This window comes from the organism of the source record quoted next, unplaced genomic scaffold (assembly GCF_019419815.1).
Source record: "Pyrus x bretschneideri cultivar Hongxiangsu unplaced genomic scaffold, Pyrus_bretschneideri_v1 Contig25, whole genome shotgun sequence".
Taxonomy (NCBI): domain Eukaryota; kingdom Viridiplantae; phylum Streptophyta; class Magnoliopsida; order Rosales; family Rosaceae; genus Pyrus; species Pyrus x bretschneideri.
The window spans coordinates 4,118,188-4,133,936 of NW_025999557.1; the positions used below are offsets into that span (position 1 = coordinate 4,118,188).

At 37.3% G+C, this 15,749-nt stretch overlaps 3 protein-coding genes across 3 annotated transcripts; 2 read left to right on the plus strand and 1 right to left on the minus strand.

Moving 5' to 3' along the window:
- The first annotated feature begins 625 nt into the window (after positions 1–625).
- On the plus strand, positions 626–6,003 carry LOC103957254 (ARM REPEAT PROTEIN INTERACTING WITH ABF2). Its single transcript, XM_009369390.3, has 19 exons — positions 626–984; positions 1,116–1,276; positions 1,742–1,914; positions 1,995–2,115; positions 2,200–2,277; positions 2,378–2,472; positions 2,600–2,675; positions 2,778–2,885; positions 3,315–3,443; positions 3,555–3,623; positions 3,733–3,792; positions 3,939–4,062; positions 4,374–4,513; positions 4,693–4,756; positions 4,932–5,011; positions 5,097–5,161; positions 5,257–5,374; positions 5,464–5,588; positions 5,674–6,003. The coding sequence occupies exons 1-19, from the start codon at positions 723–725 to the stop codon at positions 5,783–5,785; spliced, it is 2,160 nt and encodes a 719-aa protein (XP_009367665.2). The 5' UTR covers positions 626–722; the 3' UTR covers positions 5,786–6,003.
- A 927-nt stretch (positions 6,004–6,930) lies between these two features.
- Positions 6,931–10,578, plus strand: LOC103946479 (DAR GTPase 3, chloroplastic). The gene is made up of 9 exons (XM_009357188.3): positions 6,931–7,093; positions 7,228–7,368; positions 7,750–7,866; positions 8,014–8,157; positions 8,249–8,335; positions 8,734–8,849; positions 8,997–9,178; positions 9,763–9,820; positions 9,988–10,578. The coding sequence occupies exons 1-9, from the start codon at positions 6,935–6,937 to the stop codon at positions 10,109–10,111; spliced, it is 1,128 nt and encodes a 375-aa protein (XP_009355463.2). The 5' UTR covers positions 6,931–6,934; the 3' UTR covers positions 10,112–10,578.
- Positions 10,579–10,659: 81 nt separating this feature from the next.
- On the minus strand, positions 10,660–12,942 carry LOC103946478 (cyclin-P3-1). Its single transcript, XM_009357187.3, has 3 exons — positions 12,641–12,942; positions 11,230–11,637; positions 10,660–11,124 (listed from the first exon to the last, which is right to left on the minus strand). Exons 2-3 carry the CDS (start codon positions 11,628–11,630, stop codon positions 10,866–10,868), a joined length of 660 nt encoding a protein of 219 aa, XP_009355462.2. The 5' UTR covers positions 11,631–11,637; positions 12,641–12,942; the 3' UTR covers positions 10,660–10,865.
- Between the last annotated feature and the right edge of the window lie 2,807 nt (positions 12,943–15,749).

Here is a 15,749-nt window from a genome sequence, read left to right on the forward strand (position 1 = left end):
TTTATCATTTCACATTTTTATTTTATGTTAGAAATAAATGGAAAACTATATTAGTGAAATGATGATATGGAAAAACATTTAAAGTGCTTCCTGGAAGAAGCACATAACTGATGCTTTTGGAATCCAAAAATATTTTATCTAAAAACGCTTTCAGCTATTTTAAAAGCACATTCAAATGAGTTCTAAAATTATTATAAAATTGTTTTTACTTTCAAATTTTTAATTTTAATTTGATTTATTATTTTTTGTTTCTTACTCTCCATCTCACCACTATTTTTCATTATCCACTTTTGCATATATCAAACATAAAAATTGAAAAAATTAAAATTACAAACTGGTCACCAAAACTAACAAAAGTGGCCCTAAAAATGAGGGCCCAGCACTTGTCTAAATACACCCAACAACCAAATACAAAGCCCATCCCATCGTACCTCAATAGGTCCAAGCCACTTCCTTTTTTACTGAAGCCCATTAAGAAAAATAAACAAGATTTTTAAAACACCAGGCCCAAATTAGTAAAATCCGCCGAAAACAAATTTACTTTGGCGGGAGACAAAATTTGTATTAAGTCTCTCAAATTTATTTAGGCGGGAGCTCAAAAATTTAACGGCGTTATATAAAAGCTCGTCCGACAGGTTTACTTCTGAAATTCCCATCAACCACACTTTTATTCCCAAACTGCCCCCGACCCCTCTCTGAATTTACCATTTCTCCCACCCTCCATGGAACGCTCTCAGGCGCGAACCGTCACAACCAGAAGAGGGTTGAAGCGGAAGCTCGAAGAAGACTTCAGAGATGAGAGGATCGAGGGCGAACCGGACCGGAAAGTCCCGGCCGTCGTCGAACCGCAAGACGATCGCCCAGATCTCGTCGGCCAGGTTCGCGAGCAGGTCCGGATTCTGGAGTCCATATTCTCGTCCGCGCAGCCCGACCGCCTCCTCGCGAAGCAGGCCGCCCATGGCCTCGCTCTCACCGCCAAAGAAGGTAGCGTGCTCGTTGTTGTCTTTTATTTTGGCCGGTGTTCTTGGAGTTAACTGTTTGTTCATCTTTAATCTGAGCGAAATCTTGTGAGATTGTTTGGGGCTTAGGTTTTTTTTTGGGTAATTTGGATGCAGAGGAGCTTGTGGACATCGTGGTGGACTGTGGAGCAGTTCCGGCGCTTGTTAAGCATCTGCAGGCGCCTCCGCCGGTGACAGACGGCCGAAGAAGCCCGATCCCGTACGAGCACGAGGTCGAGAAATACTGTGCTCATGCCCTGGGGTTTATTGCCATTAAGGTGAATTTAACACCGTATTAGCATTCTTTTGGTACTTTATTACATTTTTACAGTGACTTAATTTGTTTCCTTTGTGACCGAAAGGTCGCGGGTTCGAGTTGTGGAAACACTCTCTTTTCAAAGTAAGGGTAATGCTCTGTATGATACACGTTCCCGCCTGACCCCTGCAAAGCAGGAGCCTTGGTGGCTTGGTGTTGCCCATTTTAATTTGTTTTGCTTGTTCTTGTATCCATTTGTAATATATTTTTTTTGGTATGTTAGATCTTATGAGGATTGTAAATATTTAGGGCATTAACTGATGTTATGATGTTCTGTAAAAACAATACCTTCACTGCAGTGCAAATGTTTTTGATCTCTTAGCGGGTAGCTTGTTCTTGATGAGATTTCGAAAAGAAATCTGTTTTATCTCACTTTTTGTTCTGTTATTGATGGGTTTTGTTCTGTATCTGTTTTTATGTTATTTAGCCGGAGTATCAACAACTTGTGGTTGATGCTGGAGCTTTACCGCATCTTGTTGATCTTCTAAAAAGGCACAAGTGGGGAAGTGACTCACCGGCACCTGATGCTGTGATCAGGAGAGCTTGTGATACAATTGCTCACCTTGCCCATGAAAATGGCAACATTAAGAACCTTGTCAGGTCTGTTTGCTTCTACTCTCCTGAGTCTCATATTAGAGAAAGTCTCAGTACTTACGGCTTTGTTTATCTTTGAACTTCAGGATTGAAGGTGGAATTCCTCCTCTTGTTCAACTGCTTAACTTTTTCGACACAAAGGTACAGATAGCGGCTGCAGGGGCCCTTCGGACTCTGGCATTTAAAAATGATGAAAACAAGAATGAGGTATTTACGTTTTCCTTTTTGAGATATTACATAACTGATTTTGGAATCTTTAGTATTTAGCTGATTTGAATTGCAAAATTCCAGATTGTAGTAGAGTGCAATGCTTTGCCTACCCTGGTACTAATGCTTCGATCTGAGGATCCTGTGATGTCTTTTGAAGCGGTGAGCTTTGAGATATACTTAATATTTCTTCTCTCATAACTTGAGAGTTATAACCTCATTGTTCTGTAAGCTTTTGCTGAAATTTTGTGGGGATTATCAGGTTGGTGTAATAGGCAATCTTGTTCACTCATCCCCACACATCAAGAAATTAGTACTTCTTGCTGGTGCTTTACAACCTATTATTGGATTGCTCAGGTAATTCTAAAATATTGCAGCATGTAATTTTTCTTTGAACAATCCTGTTGTTATTATCATTTTTGCCTGAAAAATATACTTAGGTTTCAAACAATGACAACTCTGTTGTTTGTTACTTTATTGACAGTTCCGAATGTACAGAGAGCCAAAGAGAAGCTGCTTTATTACTTGGTCAGTTTGCTGCAGCTGATACAGATTGCAAGGTAAAATAAAACCATTTTGGTTAATCCTGTGTCTTTTACCCTTATACTCTTATCGTATGATACATGATATTGTTAGATGTTATAACCACGTGGTCAATGCAGGCACATATTGTTCAGAGGGGAGCTTTAAAACCATTAATTGAGATGCTTAAGTCACCTGATGCACAGGTTCAGGAGATGTCAGCCTTTACGCTTGGGAGGTTGGCACAGGTTAATATTACTCTTTTTCATTGTTTATTCTCTTAATGCATATATGTAGGAAAGCACACTAAGACAGTTTCAAGTATCATATTAGCAACTGGATGTTAAACAGTCCTAGAACTCATTTTTACTGTGCTTGTGTAAAATATATCTTTGGTAGGGACCCTAATAAAGTAATGGTACTTTCAGATTGTTTTGTACTTTTAGAAAAGGGAAAGATTGCAGTGTTACATGCATGTCTAATTGTAATGCAAGTTTCTTTTTATTAGTGTTAAATCTCTTGTTGGCTATATAGTTTTTTCATCATAAATGCTTACTGGCATGTGGTTACTTGTCAACTTTGTTTGTGTCTGTCGTTAGATTGTTTTACTTGTTTAAGTGGTGGTTAAATTTTAAGGAATATACAACTTACTGGTTTCCTCAATGATTTCTTCATAGGACATACATAACCAAGCTGGCATTGCTCACAATGGTGGTATAATGCCTCTAATCAAGCTTCTTGATTCAAAAAACATCTCTCTGCAACATAATGCTGCGTTTTGTCTATATGGTCTTGCAGATAATGAGGTATAGTTTGCTGTTCCCTGCTTCAGTTCCAGTTTGTAGTGCATGCAGTTTTCCTATATACATCTTTTAATCTTGTATGAAAGTGAGATTAATTTGAGATTTCTTTTGCAGGATAACACTGCAACTATAATAAAGTTTGGAGGTGTTCAGAACTTCCAAGATGGAGTATTCGTTGCTCAGGTAATTTTCCCCTTAAAAAAATGTTATATGATTGTCTACTTGATATTAAGTTGGTTTTTGAAGGTCATGAATTATTGCCTAAATGTCTTTTACCATTTGATACTTGCAGCAAACTAAGGAATGCGTGGCAAAGTCCTTGAAAAGACTAGAGGAGAAGATTTGTGGACGAGTGAGTTCTTTCACATTGGACTGTCTTTTTTACTTTTTTCTGCTGTTCGGTGATTATTTCATTTTGTAATGTCATCTTGTGCTCGTATCACATGACAGACACTCGTTTAGTATGTTCCAAATTCCTTATCTGATAACCCTTGACAGGTTTTAAACCATCTGTTATATATGATGCGGGTGGCAGATAAGGCCACTCGAAGAAGAGTGGCTTTGGCTCTTGCTCATCTTTGCAACCCTAGTGACAGTGAAAGCATTTTTATTTCTAACAAAGGTATGAATCTTATGCATTGAAATTTTCCTAGGATTCTGTTTGTTGCATCTTTAGAGATTTGGTTAGTTAACTGCCAGAACATATGTCTGAATAAAGTATCAGAAGTTTATAATGTGCATGCTTTCTTGGTTTAATGGGGCTTTTTCCTTTCTTTGTTTGCTTGTATGTTTTCACTCAGTGTTGTAACTGAATTGCTTCAAAATACAGAACAGGAATCAGAAAGTTTGGTTTATCTTACCTTGCTGATATTCATAAGTTCACCACATTTGGTTCCAAGAACTTGATCTTTTGCACAAATTCGTTACTTGCAGGATTAGAGTTGCTTTTAGGGCTTCTTAAGTCTCTGCAGTATAAGGAGAAACATGATGGTTCTTTGGCCTTGTACAAATTGGCTACAAAAGTCACTTCACTCGCTCGCATGGATGCAGCTCCTCCATCACCCTCCCCACAGGTATTTTCTTGAGGTCTAATTGGTTTAGTGGGCATGTAATTTTGCAACTTTGCTTTAAGTCTGCTAGGGGCACTATATAATTTGGAAGATGTGTATATTATTTTTGAGCGGTACTATTGTCATACTTTGTCATGGAGTTTGATGCACTTTCTGATATGGTTGACATGATCTACTTTCAGGTGTATTTGGGTGAGCAATATGTAAACAATCCTACCCTTTCTGACATCACATTCTTAGTTGAAGGTGGGCATTGTTCTTTTGCATATATTTTTATTTTTTTTCTTTCAGTAATGTGGTGCCTAGCTACAAGTCTTGGCCGAGTAAACCATCTCTATCATTGAGCAACACCATAACAAGATAGTTTAGTCACTTAATAGTAATTATGCAGTAATACATTTGTATGCTTTACTTCTATCAGGTAAACGGTTCTATGCCCACAGAATTTGTTTGCGTGCCTCATCTGATGCATTCCGTGCCATGTTTGACGGTGGTTACAGGGTAAGAATTGAGTTATACTCGTATCTTTATTGGCCTTTTCCACTCATTGATTCTCTGAATACAATGCCAAAACGATGTATTGTAGGAGAGAGATGCAAAGGACATAGTGATTCCAAATATTAGATGGGAAGCTTTTGAATTGATGATGAGGTAGAAGTTCTACCCCCTGTTTAAGAACTAAAGTGTAATTGCTAACGCACCTGAGTTTCGGCCCTAATAGTTATTATGATCCTGTCTGTTCCCAGATTCATATACACAGGATTGGTAGATGTCACTTTGGATATAGCTCAGGATCTCCTCAGAGCTGCTGATCAGTATCTTTTGGAGGGCCTCAAGCGGCTCTGCGAGCATGCCATTTCTCAGGTGCGCTACCTATTAAAGAAGTTGGTGATTATTGACTACTCTTTTGTTTTCCCGGTTTAGTCTGATTGCGTCTTACTACGTTTATTAAGGACATCTGCGTGGAAAATCTTTCGCTCATGTTTGAGTTATCGGAGGCCTTCAATGCCTTGTCGTTACAGCAAGCATGCATTCTATTTCTACTGGAGCAATTTGAGGAATTGGTTGAGAAACCATGGTAAGCAGTGCTTCTCTCTTTAAATCTGTGTCCACTCTCCAGCAAGCATTACAGTAACATGAAATCTCGTCATGAAAATACTCAGGTATCCGACATTGGTGGACCGTGTGCTACCAGACATTCGCACATTTTTTACTAATGCGCTTAAGATGCCGATCGAGGCAACCTCGCAGCAGCAGCAGCAGGCAATGGCATAGGTCAATCGTAGTGTCGACTTTTGAGAGTATGAAGATGATAGAGAGCAGAAATGTACAGAAAGTAGTAGAGATCGTTTTTTGTGAGTGTTGTTCTTACAGAAGTAGGTAGCTTCTGTTTAGTTTCTTGGTATGTAAACATGCAATGCCGTTTGGCTTATGGAATACGCAGCAGATTGCACATTGTGATTAGCAGTAAGTTTTTCATCGTTTATTTTCTATATCGCCATTACTTATTTGCTTACCCAACCTTGCAATAATATTTTATTTTTTATCTATTCGATAATGCAATAAGTTTTAGAATTTTAGGACTTTTTCAATATACATTTTGAATTTATATGCAAGTCTTGTAGTCAATTATCTAAAATTTGATTCCGAAACTTTTTGAATCCGACCGAAATTTACCCTGTTAGAAGGAAAGGGATCTTATTTGGATCTTTTCTTCTTAATTCACCAAGTTCGAAGATTTGGGTCATTGAAATTTGATCCAACAGCTACAAATAAGGATTCATTTTAAAAATTATAATAATTTTAGTCGTTAAATCAAATTTTAATGGTCTGGATATTTGGACTTGGTGGATTAAGAGGAAAGAATTCACAGAGGATCCCTTCCCTATTAGAAAATGTTTTTAGAATGTCTAATTATAACGGTGAAATAATAATTATGATTGATGAGACAATTTGAAGTTTTATGTTAAATTTTGTGTGTTTTCAATCAAATTGTTAAATATTGTTTTCTTATTAATGTTTTTTTTTTTTGTCAAATGATAGGTTTTGTTAGATTAATTACCGACGAGATTCAAACTCACGTCACGTTGTCATGCATTAAATTTTTACACGGTTGTATTTATTAATAGAATTGTGAAACAAAATTTGTATTCGTTGAAATGTAGTGTAACAAGAGATCCATCATTAAATTAATAAAAAAGAATTTGACGTTGATGTCAAATAACATTTCGGTTGAAATTTTTTTTTTTATGTCAAATACGCATAATAACATTTCCACCTAAGATTTGCTGCATTACCCTTTGCTTTGCCGTTTCAAAGAGGCTATTTAGCTCAAAGCTTTGAGAGAGACGACATGCCGTTTGCTAAATTTTAGTTTTAAATCCGACTATTATCCAGTAGCAATTCAGAGACCTGCAGCAGCGAATGGCCATGGCTGTTCAAGTAGCAGGCCTCTGGCCGTCCAACTCCTCCTCAACCCACACTCACTTTCTTCTCTGCCGGAACAACAACCTGAAACCACCGCCATCCTCAACCTCTCTCTCCGCCACGGCTTCTCTCTCATCCCCACCTCCCTCAATCCAGGCAAGAATTTGCATTTTCCTTTCATATTCTTTTTAAACCGCAAAAGGGTTTCTGTTTTGTGGTTGAATCTTTTCTGGGTAGATTATTTGAGTTGAACGAATCGATATTTCTGAGAAACCTTTATTTTTTGGCAGATTGTTGGTGGCGGGAGAGCTCCGAGCTGGTACGAAAATGGAGGTGCCAATCTGGATGGGTTCCGAGAGGGGGAGGATGATGATTGGTGTGACCTGGATGCTGAACTTTATCACTGGACCAGGCAACTGCGTCCTGTTCAGGTAACCCACGATTCAATTACTCAAGAATTGCGAAGTACTTTTAGAAAAAAAACACTTTTTCTGATAGGTGCTTTTTAGTAGACGCACTTTTATTAGAAGCATGACCTAATATAATTGGATTATTCAAGAATTGGGAAGTTATAGTTTTTGGGAAATATGCACAAATCGAACTGCTTATAAATTTTTGATACAAAATAAAGCTGGAGAGACACTGAACAGATGGTTTATGGTCACTAAACAGTGGTTTATTTACGGCTTATTGTCTGTTTAGTGTCCCCGGTTCTGTGTTTGGTTAAAAGTTTGTGACTGATTCTATATGTGGATATTCCTCGTAGTTTTCTAAATGCGATATGCTTATATGCTTGCTGCATAATTGGACAGTGGTACCCTGGTCACATTGCTAAAACGGAAAAGGAACTCAAAAACCAACTCAAGTTGATGGATGTAGTGATAGAGGTTCGAGATGCGAGAATTCCTATGTCAACTAGTCATCCACAGGTCCGAGCTCTTTACGAAATTATGAAATTGTCGTTTCTTGAGTTGATCGTTGTTATGCTTGTAACCATGAGCTGGTATTCAAAACTATTCAGCCCTCACCCCTTTCTTAATTTATGTAAACTTTTGTCTCTATTTTCTTGTGAACAGATGGATTTGTGGCTTGGTAATAGGAAAAGAGTTTTGGTGTTGAATAGGGAAGACATGATATCCACGGCAGACCGGAATGCTTGGGCTACCTATTTCGCAAGGGAGGGAACGAAAGTTGTGTTTTCAAATGGAAAACTTGGAATGGTACCAGTACCTTATACGAGAATCCTTTTTCAGCTTTCCCTAAATTGAAATGCTATAGCAGAATTTGATTTCTTAAACGTGGCACGTACAGGGAGCTATGAAGCTAGGCCGGTTAGCTAGATCACTAGCAGCAGATGTGAATGTCAAACGCAGAGCCAAAGGACTTCTTCCACGTGCGGTGGGTTCCTTATACGTTATTTCTGGTTTTTAGTTTTGAAATTTCCAGTTCACGAAACTGACAACTAGGAACTGCGGTAATGAACTATCTTTGCCTAGCATTACAAACTGTCAAAAAGGGCCATATATTCGTAAATTATTTTATCTAATTAATGATTTTGATTACGAATCGGATAATATTAGTAGTCAACGGGTGTGGTGAGAGTACTTATGTTAGTTAGTAATTGGATGAACTTTTGGAAGGCAAACTGTGCCCTAACAAAATAGTTCTTGTGTTATATAGATGAGGGAAATGGGGAACTGTAGTTTTTCTTTAATCCAAAGAATATAATTACAGCTATCAGTTGATGCTTCATATAAGACTTATGATCACTGAAGAGAATTCCTTTTTACAAACAGGTACGAGCTGGTATAGTTGGATATCCAAATGTTGGGAAATCGTCTTTGATTAACCGTTTGCTGAAGCGAAGAATGTGTGCAGCTGCTCCAAGACCTGGAGTGACTAGAGAATTGAAGTATAAACTTCTGCTTTGGTTACTTAGACATGCATATAAGATGCAATTAAGATTAGGGAAAATGAAACTGCATTTCAATGTGAAGTTGACATACTGAATTCTCCGTTGTATTTTTCTTCTTATGTAACTTTCCTGTACTTGTTGAAGGTGGGTTCATTTTGGGAAAGATCTTGAATTGCTAGACTCTCCTGGCATACTCCCTATGCGGATTAGTGATCAAACGGCAGCAATAAAACTTGCTATTTGTGATGACATTGGAGAGAGATCTTACGGTGTTGCTGATATTGCTGCAGTACTGGTCCAGATGCTTTCAAAGCTTCCACCAGTAGGTATGTATCACATTTCTTTTTCAGCTCAATCTACTAACCTCTGAATGCGTAACGGTACTTGTCAATGTGGCCATTACATTGGAAAATTTTCTTTCAAATGAGCACACCGGGTGCCACCTTTTTGCCACCTTTTGTAAGGTATCTCAATGTCTGTTAGTTTACGGGAACAATAATGTTGTAGAAGCTAAAAATCAGCTCCAGTCGCCTCTAACGTTTGCTTGGAGTATATAATTTTGTGGATGAGTAAAATAGGCCAATTTGGTAAGCTAAATTGCAGCTCCAGTCACCTCAACGTCAGCCTAGAGTAGGAAAATTTGCAGATGAGTAAAATAGGCCAATTTGGTGAGCCCGGGAAGTTCAATTCTGTGGGTTTTCAGTTACGTAAATCTATGTCATGTTAACTGAGAATACAATAGATTGGAATCAAGGTACTTTAGTACTTTGGATGTTCGGTCCCTATATTTCAGAACAGATCTCTGCATCTAGAAACTAGATTTCAAATTTGACATTTATCTTTCATATGAAATCTTTGAGATATATTTTGTCTTGGTGTTCACTGCCTCCAATTATTCTCAATTTCTCAGGTGTAAAGGCTCTTAACAACCGCTACAAGATGGATGCAGATGGTCACTGTGGAAAAACGTATGAATCTGAGTTTCTATTTAACGTCTGTATTTTCATTTGTAACAAACGATTTGGTTAAGAATCAGTTCCTCTCAAGATTCTGATACCAAGTTTGCAAATTGAAGAAACCTCATGTGCATAAAGTGGGTATAAGTTTTCTAATCTCTGCTAATTTGTAATTGCAGATATGTTCAGAAGCTTGCCGTTCACATGTTCAATGGGGATAGTCATCAAGCAGCATTTCGCGTGTTGTCAGATTTTCGGAAAGGGAGGTTTGGTTGGATTGCGCTCGAGAGGCCACCCAGATGATATTTTATTGGGACGACTTGGTGGTAGGCGAGTAGTCAAGCTTCACAGGTGACTATAAACATAAAAAGAACCCCAATCGCTGAGATGCACAAGTTAAGCATCTTCATGGAGTATCAAAGTCTAGGCAAGTGAAGATGCCCGGTGCCACGAAGACTAAAAACCAAGCTTCATATTGGAGTAAAAACGTCGATTGAGGAGACAGCCGTGAAAACCTTTATAGCCGAAGCTGGGAGGAGCATATAGGCAATGGTGGCTCGCCCTCGTAAGGTATAACATATATACTGAAAACAATGTCAAGTTTTTGTAAACTAAATCTCAACCGGAGGCAGCATGCCCCAAAGACTCTTACTTTGAAAACGGGCACCCCGTTGTGTAGCGTAGCGTATATGTAGTGATTCGCACGAATAATTGAAAATCCAGTTTGAAAAGCCGTACTTTCAACGGAGATTTTGATTTTTTTTGTGTGATTTTGCTGTGTCTTGTATCACACGCAATGCTGCAAATCCAGTAGTTGCAAAGTTGCTACTAAACAAAAAGGAAAACTCACCTGCACACAATTTCTTACCCATACAGTTGAACAATCTGTTTCTTCTACACTTGGACAAAAAGGAAACCAAAACTTTGCACAAAATGAAAGCGAGATACTAAAATTATTGTTCACTCAAGTGTTTTACCTAACAATCGGAGTTTTTGTAACTCAATCGAAATTCAGAAAATTCGTGTAATAAACGTTGAGATGATACGACAATTTGTGTCATCTTGCAACTGTGCGAGCGTAAGTTGAGTCTTCGTTTTTTGACTTCGACCAATTCTCTTTGATCCCGCAAGCTTGGATTGAGCGTTCGATCTGGACTCCTGCAGCTTCTTTTTCCAGTTGAGAGCAATATTTTGTGAATGTCTCTAGAGTAACTTGCAGTCTGAAATCTATAGTAAACAAGAACTTCATCTCCAACCTATTCAACTCCACCGTGCTCACTCCTCCCACTTTTGCGTAGTATGCGTTGTTGAAGAACCTGCAAAACCGCGTTGAATCTTTAATGTCAGAAGCGTCTCCAATAACGAAAACATCGTGTTCAGAAATGATTCACATAAAACTGATTCTAAGATTTAGTACTTACGCGTCATCCATAAATTTCGCTGCTAGCATTACACTCGTTATCAGAAGCCGGTGAACATTGAAAGAAGTTAAATGCACTTCTGTGCACTTAAGATATCTGTCAACGTAGATCTGTGCAACAACGAAGCACGATGGGCTACAACCGGAGTATTTACAGATGCGATCAATATATTGTCCGATGCTCAGAGGGGGTGCTCTTAAACCATGAAAGATGGTTATAACTTCTTTAATATTTGTCGTCTCCAATAGCATCTCGTTCCTTTGAACAGATCTCTCGAGAATTGAAGAGAGAGGTGACAGCACCCGAGGAGTTTTCGTTACACCCTTGCCCGATGTCTTAAGCCCCAAGGAGAGGTAAACATCCGAGCTTCCATTTTCATCGTCAAGTGCTAAAGTTCCCATATCCAAGCTGCAAAGTAAAACACTGATTTAGCGAAAATGAACAAGTCATCTGGCGTGCCTCTGCAAATTGTAGCCCAAATCCAATACACGTTACGTGTTCTATATTTTGGGTACGACAGAAGTTTCATTGAACACACAACGCAGCATTACGAAAAACTATTCTGAGGTCGCACTAAAAGTACTGGGACGAAAGAACTAAACAACATCTTTACCCCGAAAAGAAAAACTACGAAAGAGCAGTAGAAGCACTTTTACATAAAGCACTTTTACATTCTTTATATTATTCTTGAAATATTTCTAAAAATTGGTTTCTAAATCCTAGATATTTGCTCCTGTTCTCAATTGCAGACACAGAAATACATCTAAATCTAAATATATAGAGGTATTAGCCGATTTTCCTCTTGAACTTGTACCGAGCTACCAATTTACCCCTCGACTTTTATTTTAGCCAATTACCCCAGTGAGCTTTTATTAATAGCCGATTACCACTCTGCTGTTAGACTTTCCAATTCCATCCATTTTATATTATATTGATTCCTGAGTGGTAATCCAAGTTATCCAATTCTAGCACCAACTTCCTACCCACTTTCTCTACTCGTAAAAAAAATAAAAAATAAAAAAAAGCATGGAAATTTGAAACTCCTACTAAAATTATGAATTTGAGCTGAATAAAATGTCCAAATATATGAAGCTGTTACTAATTTATCATCAAATGCTCCAAAAACTTGAATCCCACAAACAAATTTCTCAAAAAAATATAAGAACTAGAAGTCAAATAATCAATAGAATTACTGACCCAGAAAGGGAAATCAATAAACTCAACAAACCAAGAACAACCCACAAATTATCTGATCAAGAGACATAAAAAGGAACAAGCTTTTTCATCAAATCCCAGCCCAGAAGATGCAAGATCCAAATCCCACGTCCCAAATCAATAAATTTAAACAATGCTGTTCATGCAGGGCATATGAGAATAACTTAGAGAGAGAGAGAGAGAGAGTTTTGCTTACATGAACAAGCAAAGGCAGAACAATATTAGCTCATGGAGTTTCTTCTTCCTCCTCTCTGGCGCCAAATCTCTTTTATGCAAACTATCTGCTGCAGAGTCAGGAGGAGAGAGAGACAGAGAGGAGAGAGAAAGAGCTTTGCTTTGCTTTCTCTATGCAATCCCCAAGGCAAAGGCAATGCTAAATCTACTCCCTCTTCCTCACTCTCTCTCTCTTCACATGGAAGGAGAGATCTCTCCGCGTCTCTCTCCCTCTCTCTCTCTCTAAATTGGCGCAAAAGAAGGTGTCGGCGTGTACTCAACACCAATTTTTATAAGGGATGGGCTGCAAAGACTTCTTATTATTCTTGCCTTCCTAATGGTGAAGTGGGACCCCTGAAGACTGCCTTTCCTTTTCTTTTCCACCGCAAATGGGGGAGGTGGATGATTGCACTCGAAATTATAATTTATAGTTATTTAACTTTTAGTATTTAGCTTTGCAAATTTAATTCCTTGTAATTAAAATGTAGGAAAACTTTACATTACAATTTACATCCTTTTAAATATGCTTGACAATTTTTTAGATGATCCGTTAATTCAATATGAAACCAAAATAGTAGGTTTCGAGTTAATCCGTTAACGAGTCAGATAGTCATCAGATTAAGAACCCGTTAATTAATCGGATCGTTATCAGGTCACCCATTAAAAACTCAATAAAATATCATTTGTCAGATCTAGACGTTAAGCATGACAATTTTTGGTTTGACCTGTTAATCTGACACTAAACGATACGACCTGTTAACGAATCAGGTTATTATCCAGTTATCTATAAAGAACCTTTTAAGATAACGGATTTGATACACGGTTTGTTTGCCATGTCTACTTCCAAAGATAAAGTGAAAGTGCTAAGAAGCAGCTAATACACTGATGAGAGATGTAAATATCAAATAAATTTCCCTTGTGCATTAGAAATTTTCGGTAAATAAAAACCCAGGAATTACCTTATGAAACTCAATACATGTATTTACAGTGTAAAATTTTGTTTTCTTTATCGTACATGATGAGGACCCATGTGCATTGTGCAAGGTAGGAGACTAGGAGTGTCCTTTACCATATACAAATGTGAATAATCCAAATTCTTAAATATAATTTTATTTCTCCGTTAATAATGCCACAAGATAGGACATGTCACCCTTTAGTGGGTCACTTGTACTGATAATGATTGGCAACCATAAGGTGTGGATCTTGATTAATCCCTAATTGTTAATCAAGTTCAAATACGTTTATCATTCATTTTCTCTAAATCTCTGTGTCTGAAATAGTTGAATTTGACAATTTGGACTGAACAAGTGGGAGGGTTTCGAGCCATTTAAAGAGTTCGTTTTATGTGATGTGGATAAATGTAATGGGCTAACGAGGATTGCATAATTAAAATTGAGATGTTCGGATTTTCAAATTTGATGGCTTCGAACACATAAATTCAGAAATAATCTCACTTCATTATAATCCATTATCATTATCCAAGTGGGGTGACTGGTTTTCCTCCTCCTTTTGTTCTTACGGTTTGATTGGATTTTGAATAACCTATCACTTTGGAAATATCTAATCTCACAGTTTTACTCAAGATTTTTCCTTGTCATTTCACGTTACGTTTTTTTAGTGTAACACTCATACATGGGTATGTCTCAATGATATTCTTTAACTTTCATCGTCAGTTAATATTCGATATTCTTTAACTTACATGTTGATTAAGGCACTTTCAATATTATTCAATTATTTTATACGAAGTAAGTAAAGGTCTTTTAACCTTAACTCAATTGGAGAAATAGTTCTTCAACTAAAAATCCATTATCATTGGTCCTCCCTTAACACATCAAAACGTACAGCTATGATCCCTCAACTAAAAATTCATTATCATTTGTCCCTCAACTTTAATCCAACTGGAGAAATGGTCCCTCAACTTTAACTCAATTGGAGTAATGATTTTTTTAACATAACTTATTTTGACAAAATTCTAATGAAGTTAACGAAAATGACCATAGCTACACATTTTGATAAGTTGAAGGATTAATGGTAATGATTTTTTAGTTGAATAATCATTGTTTTAATTTGATTAAAATTGAAAGACAATTGCTACAATTTACTCTTTTCTACAACCACATATGAAATTTTAAAGGTCACATGATGAGTGAAACTCTCACGCGTGAAGATTCGTTAGCGCTTGAAATTGTTCCCAACAGCTGGCATTTGGCATTCCACATTGGCATAGGGCTTAGGGGACAAGTGAACGTAAGGCTGCACGTAACATGTTTCTTAAAAGTTTTGTTGGCATCCCCTCCTCATTAGTCCTCGATTCCAGGCCAAAATTACAGTCCGGTGGGTACAGCTGGCAGATGTCGGATCCAACCGGCTTAGAAATTTGGACTGCAAATAATGTCGGTGCAAAACTAAATAGAGAAATTGTTTGTCGGAAAAGTGTTAAGGAAGATTATATTTTGTATCAGTATTATATTGGTAAACTATTTAATATGATAAATAATATGTATACGTTATTTTTTATATTCAAAGAAACAAAAATATGATCTCTTTAATATTTGTAGGCCTAGCACAATCAGGCGGAGTGGTAGACACCGTTGTTTTGAGTTAATAAACTGCTCATGGTGAAACCCAATACAAGAAAATGACTAATATAGCACAAGTGTACCACTTCAGATGCGTACCGTACCAATGAAATAAGGGCATGTAAGTTGTTCTCAAGGGGCATTCGCCATGTTATTTATGTGTGCGCATGTGCATTATGAGAAATTTTTAGTAAGGAATACGGCTTGATACATCAAAGTGTTATAATACAAGTGATTGAATTTTTTTTCTTTAAGTATTCAACTACTTGTATTATGACACTTAATGTACTAGACCGTGTTCACGATATATAGAGTTGGTTTGGTATTGATGTGCTTTGAAAAAAAACTGCTTTTCCTGCGTTGTGAGAGTAAGCTTATTTTTGTTTCTTCACGTTTTCAGTTTTTTTTTCCACCAAAAACTGTGAAAATAAGCTGTTTTTAAGTATTTTTCAAATACCTTTTTTTAACTTAGTTTTTTTTTATAATCACTTTTTTATAAAAGCATCTCAATAC

Bases quoted from the DNA above. Each gene is read 5' to 3' on its own strand.
- LOC103957254 (XM_009369390.3), top strand. From the start codon at position 723: ATGGAACGCTCTCAGGCGCGAACCGTCACAACCAGAAGAGGGTTGAAG. The intron at 985-1,115 runs GTAGCGTGCTCG...ATTTGGATGCAG, and splicing joins CGCTCTCACCGCCAAAGAAG to AGGAGCTTGTGGACATCGTG. The intron at 4,757-4,931 runs GTGGGCATTGTT...TACTTCTATCAG, and splicing joins CATCACATTCTTAGTTGAAG to GTAAACGGTTCTATGCCCAC.
- LOC103946479 (XM_009357188.3), top strand. From the start codon at position 6,935: ATGGCCATGGCTGTTCAAGTAGCAGGCCTCTGGCCGTCCAACTCCTCC. The intron at 8,158-8,248 runs GTACCAGTACCT...TGGCACGTACAG, and splicing joins CAAATGGAAAACTTGGAATG to GGAGCTATGAAGCTAGGCCG. The intron at 9,821-9,987 runs GTATGAATCTGA...TTGTAATTGCAG, and splicing joins GATGGTCACTGTGGAAAAAC to ATATGTTCAGAAGCTTGCCG.
- LOC103946478 (XM_009357187.3), bottom strand. From the start codon at position 11,630: ATGGGAACTTTAGCACTTGACGATGAAAATGGAAGCTCGGATGTTTAC. The intron at 11,125-11,229 runs GTAAGTACTAAA...GCGGTTTTGCAG, and splicing joins GCGAAATTTATGGATGACGC to GTTCTTCAACAACGCATACT.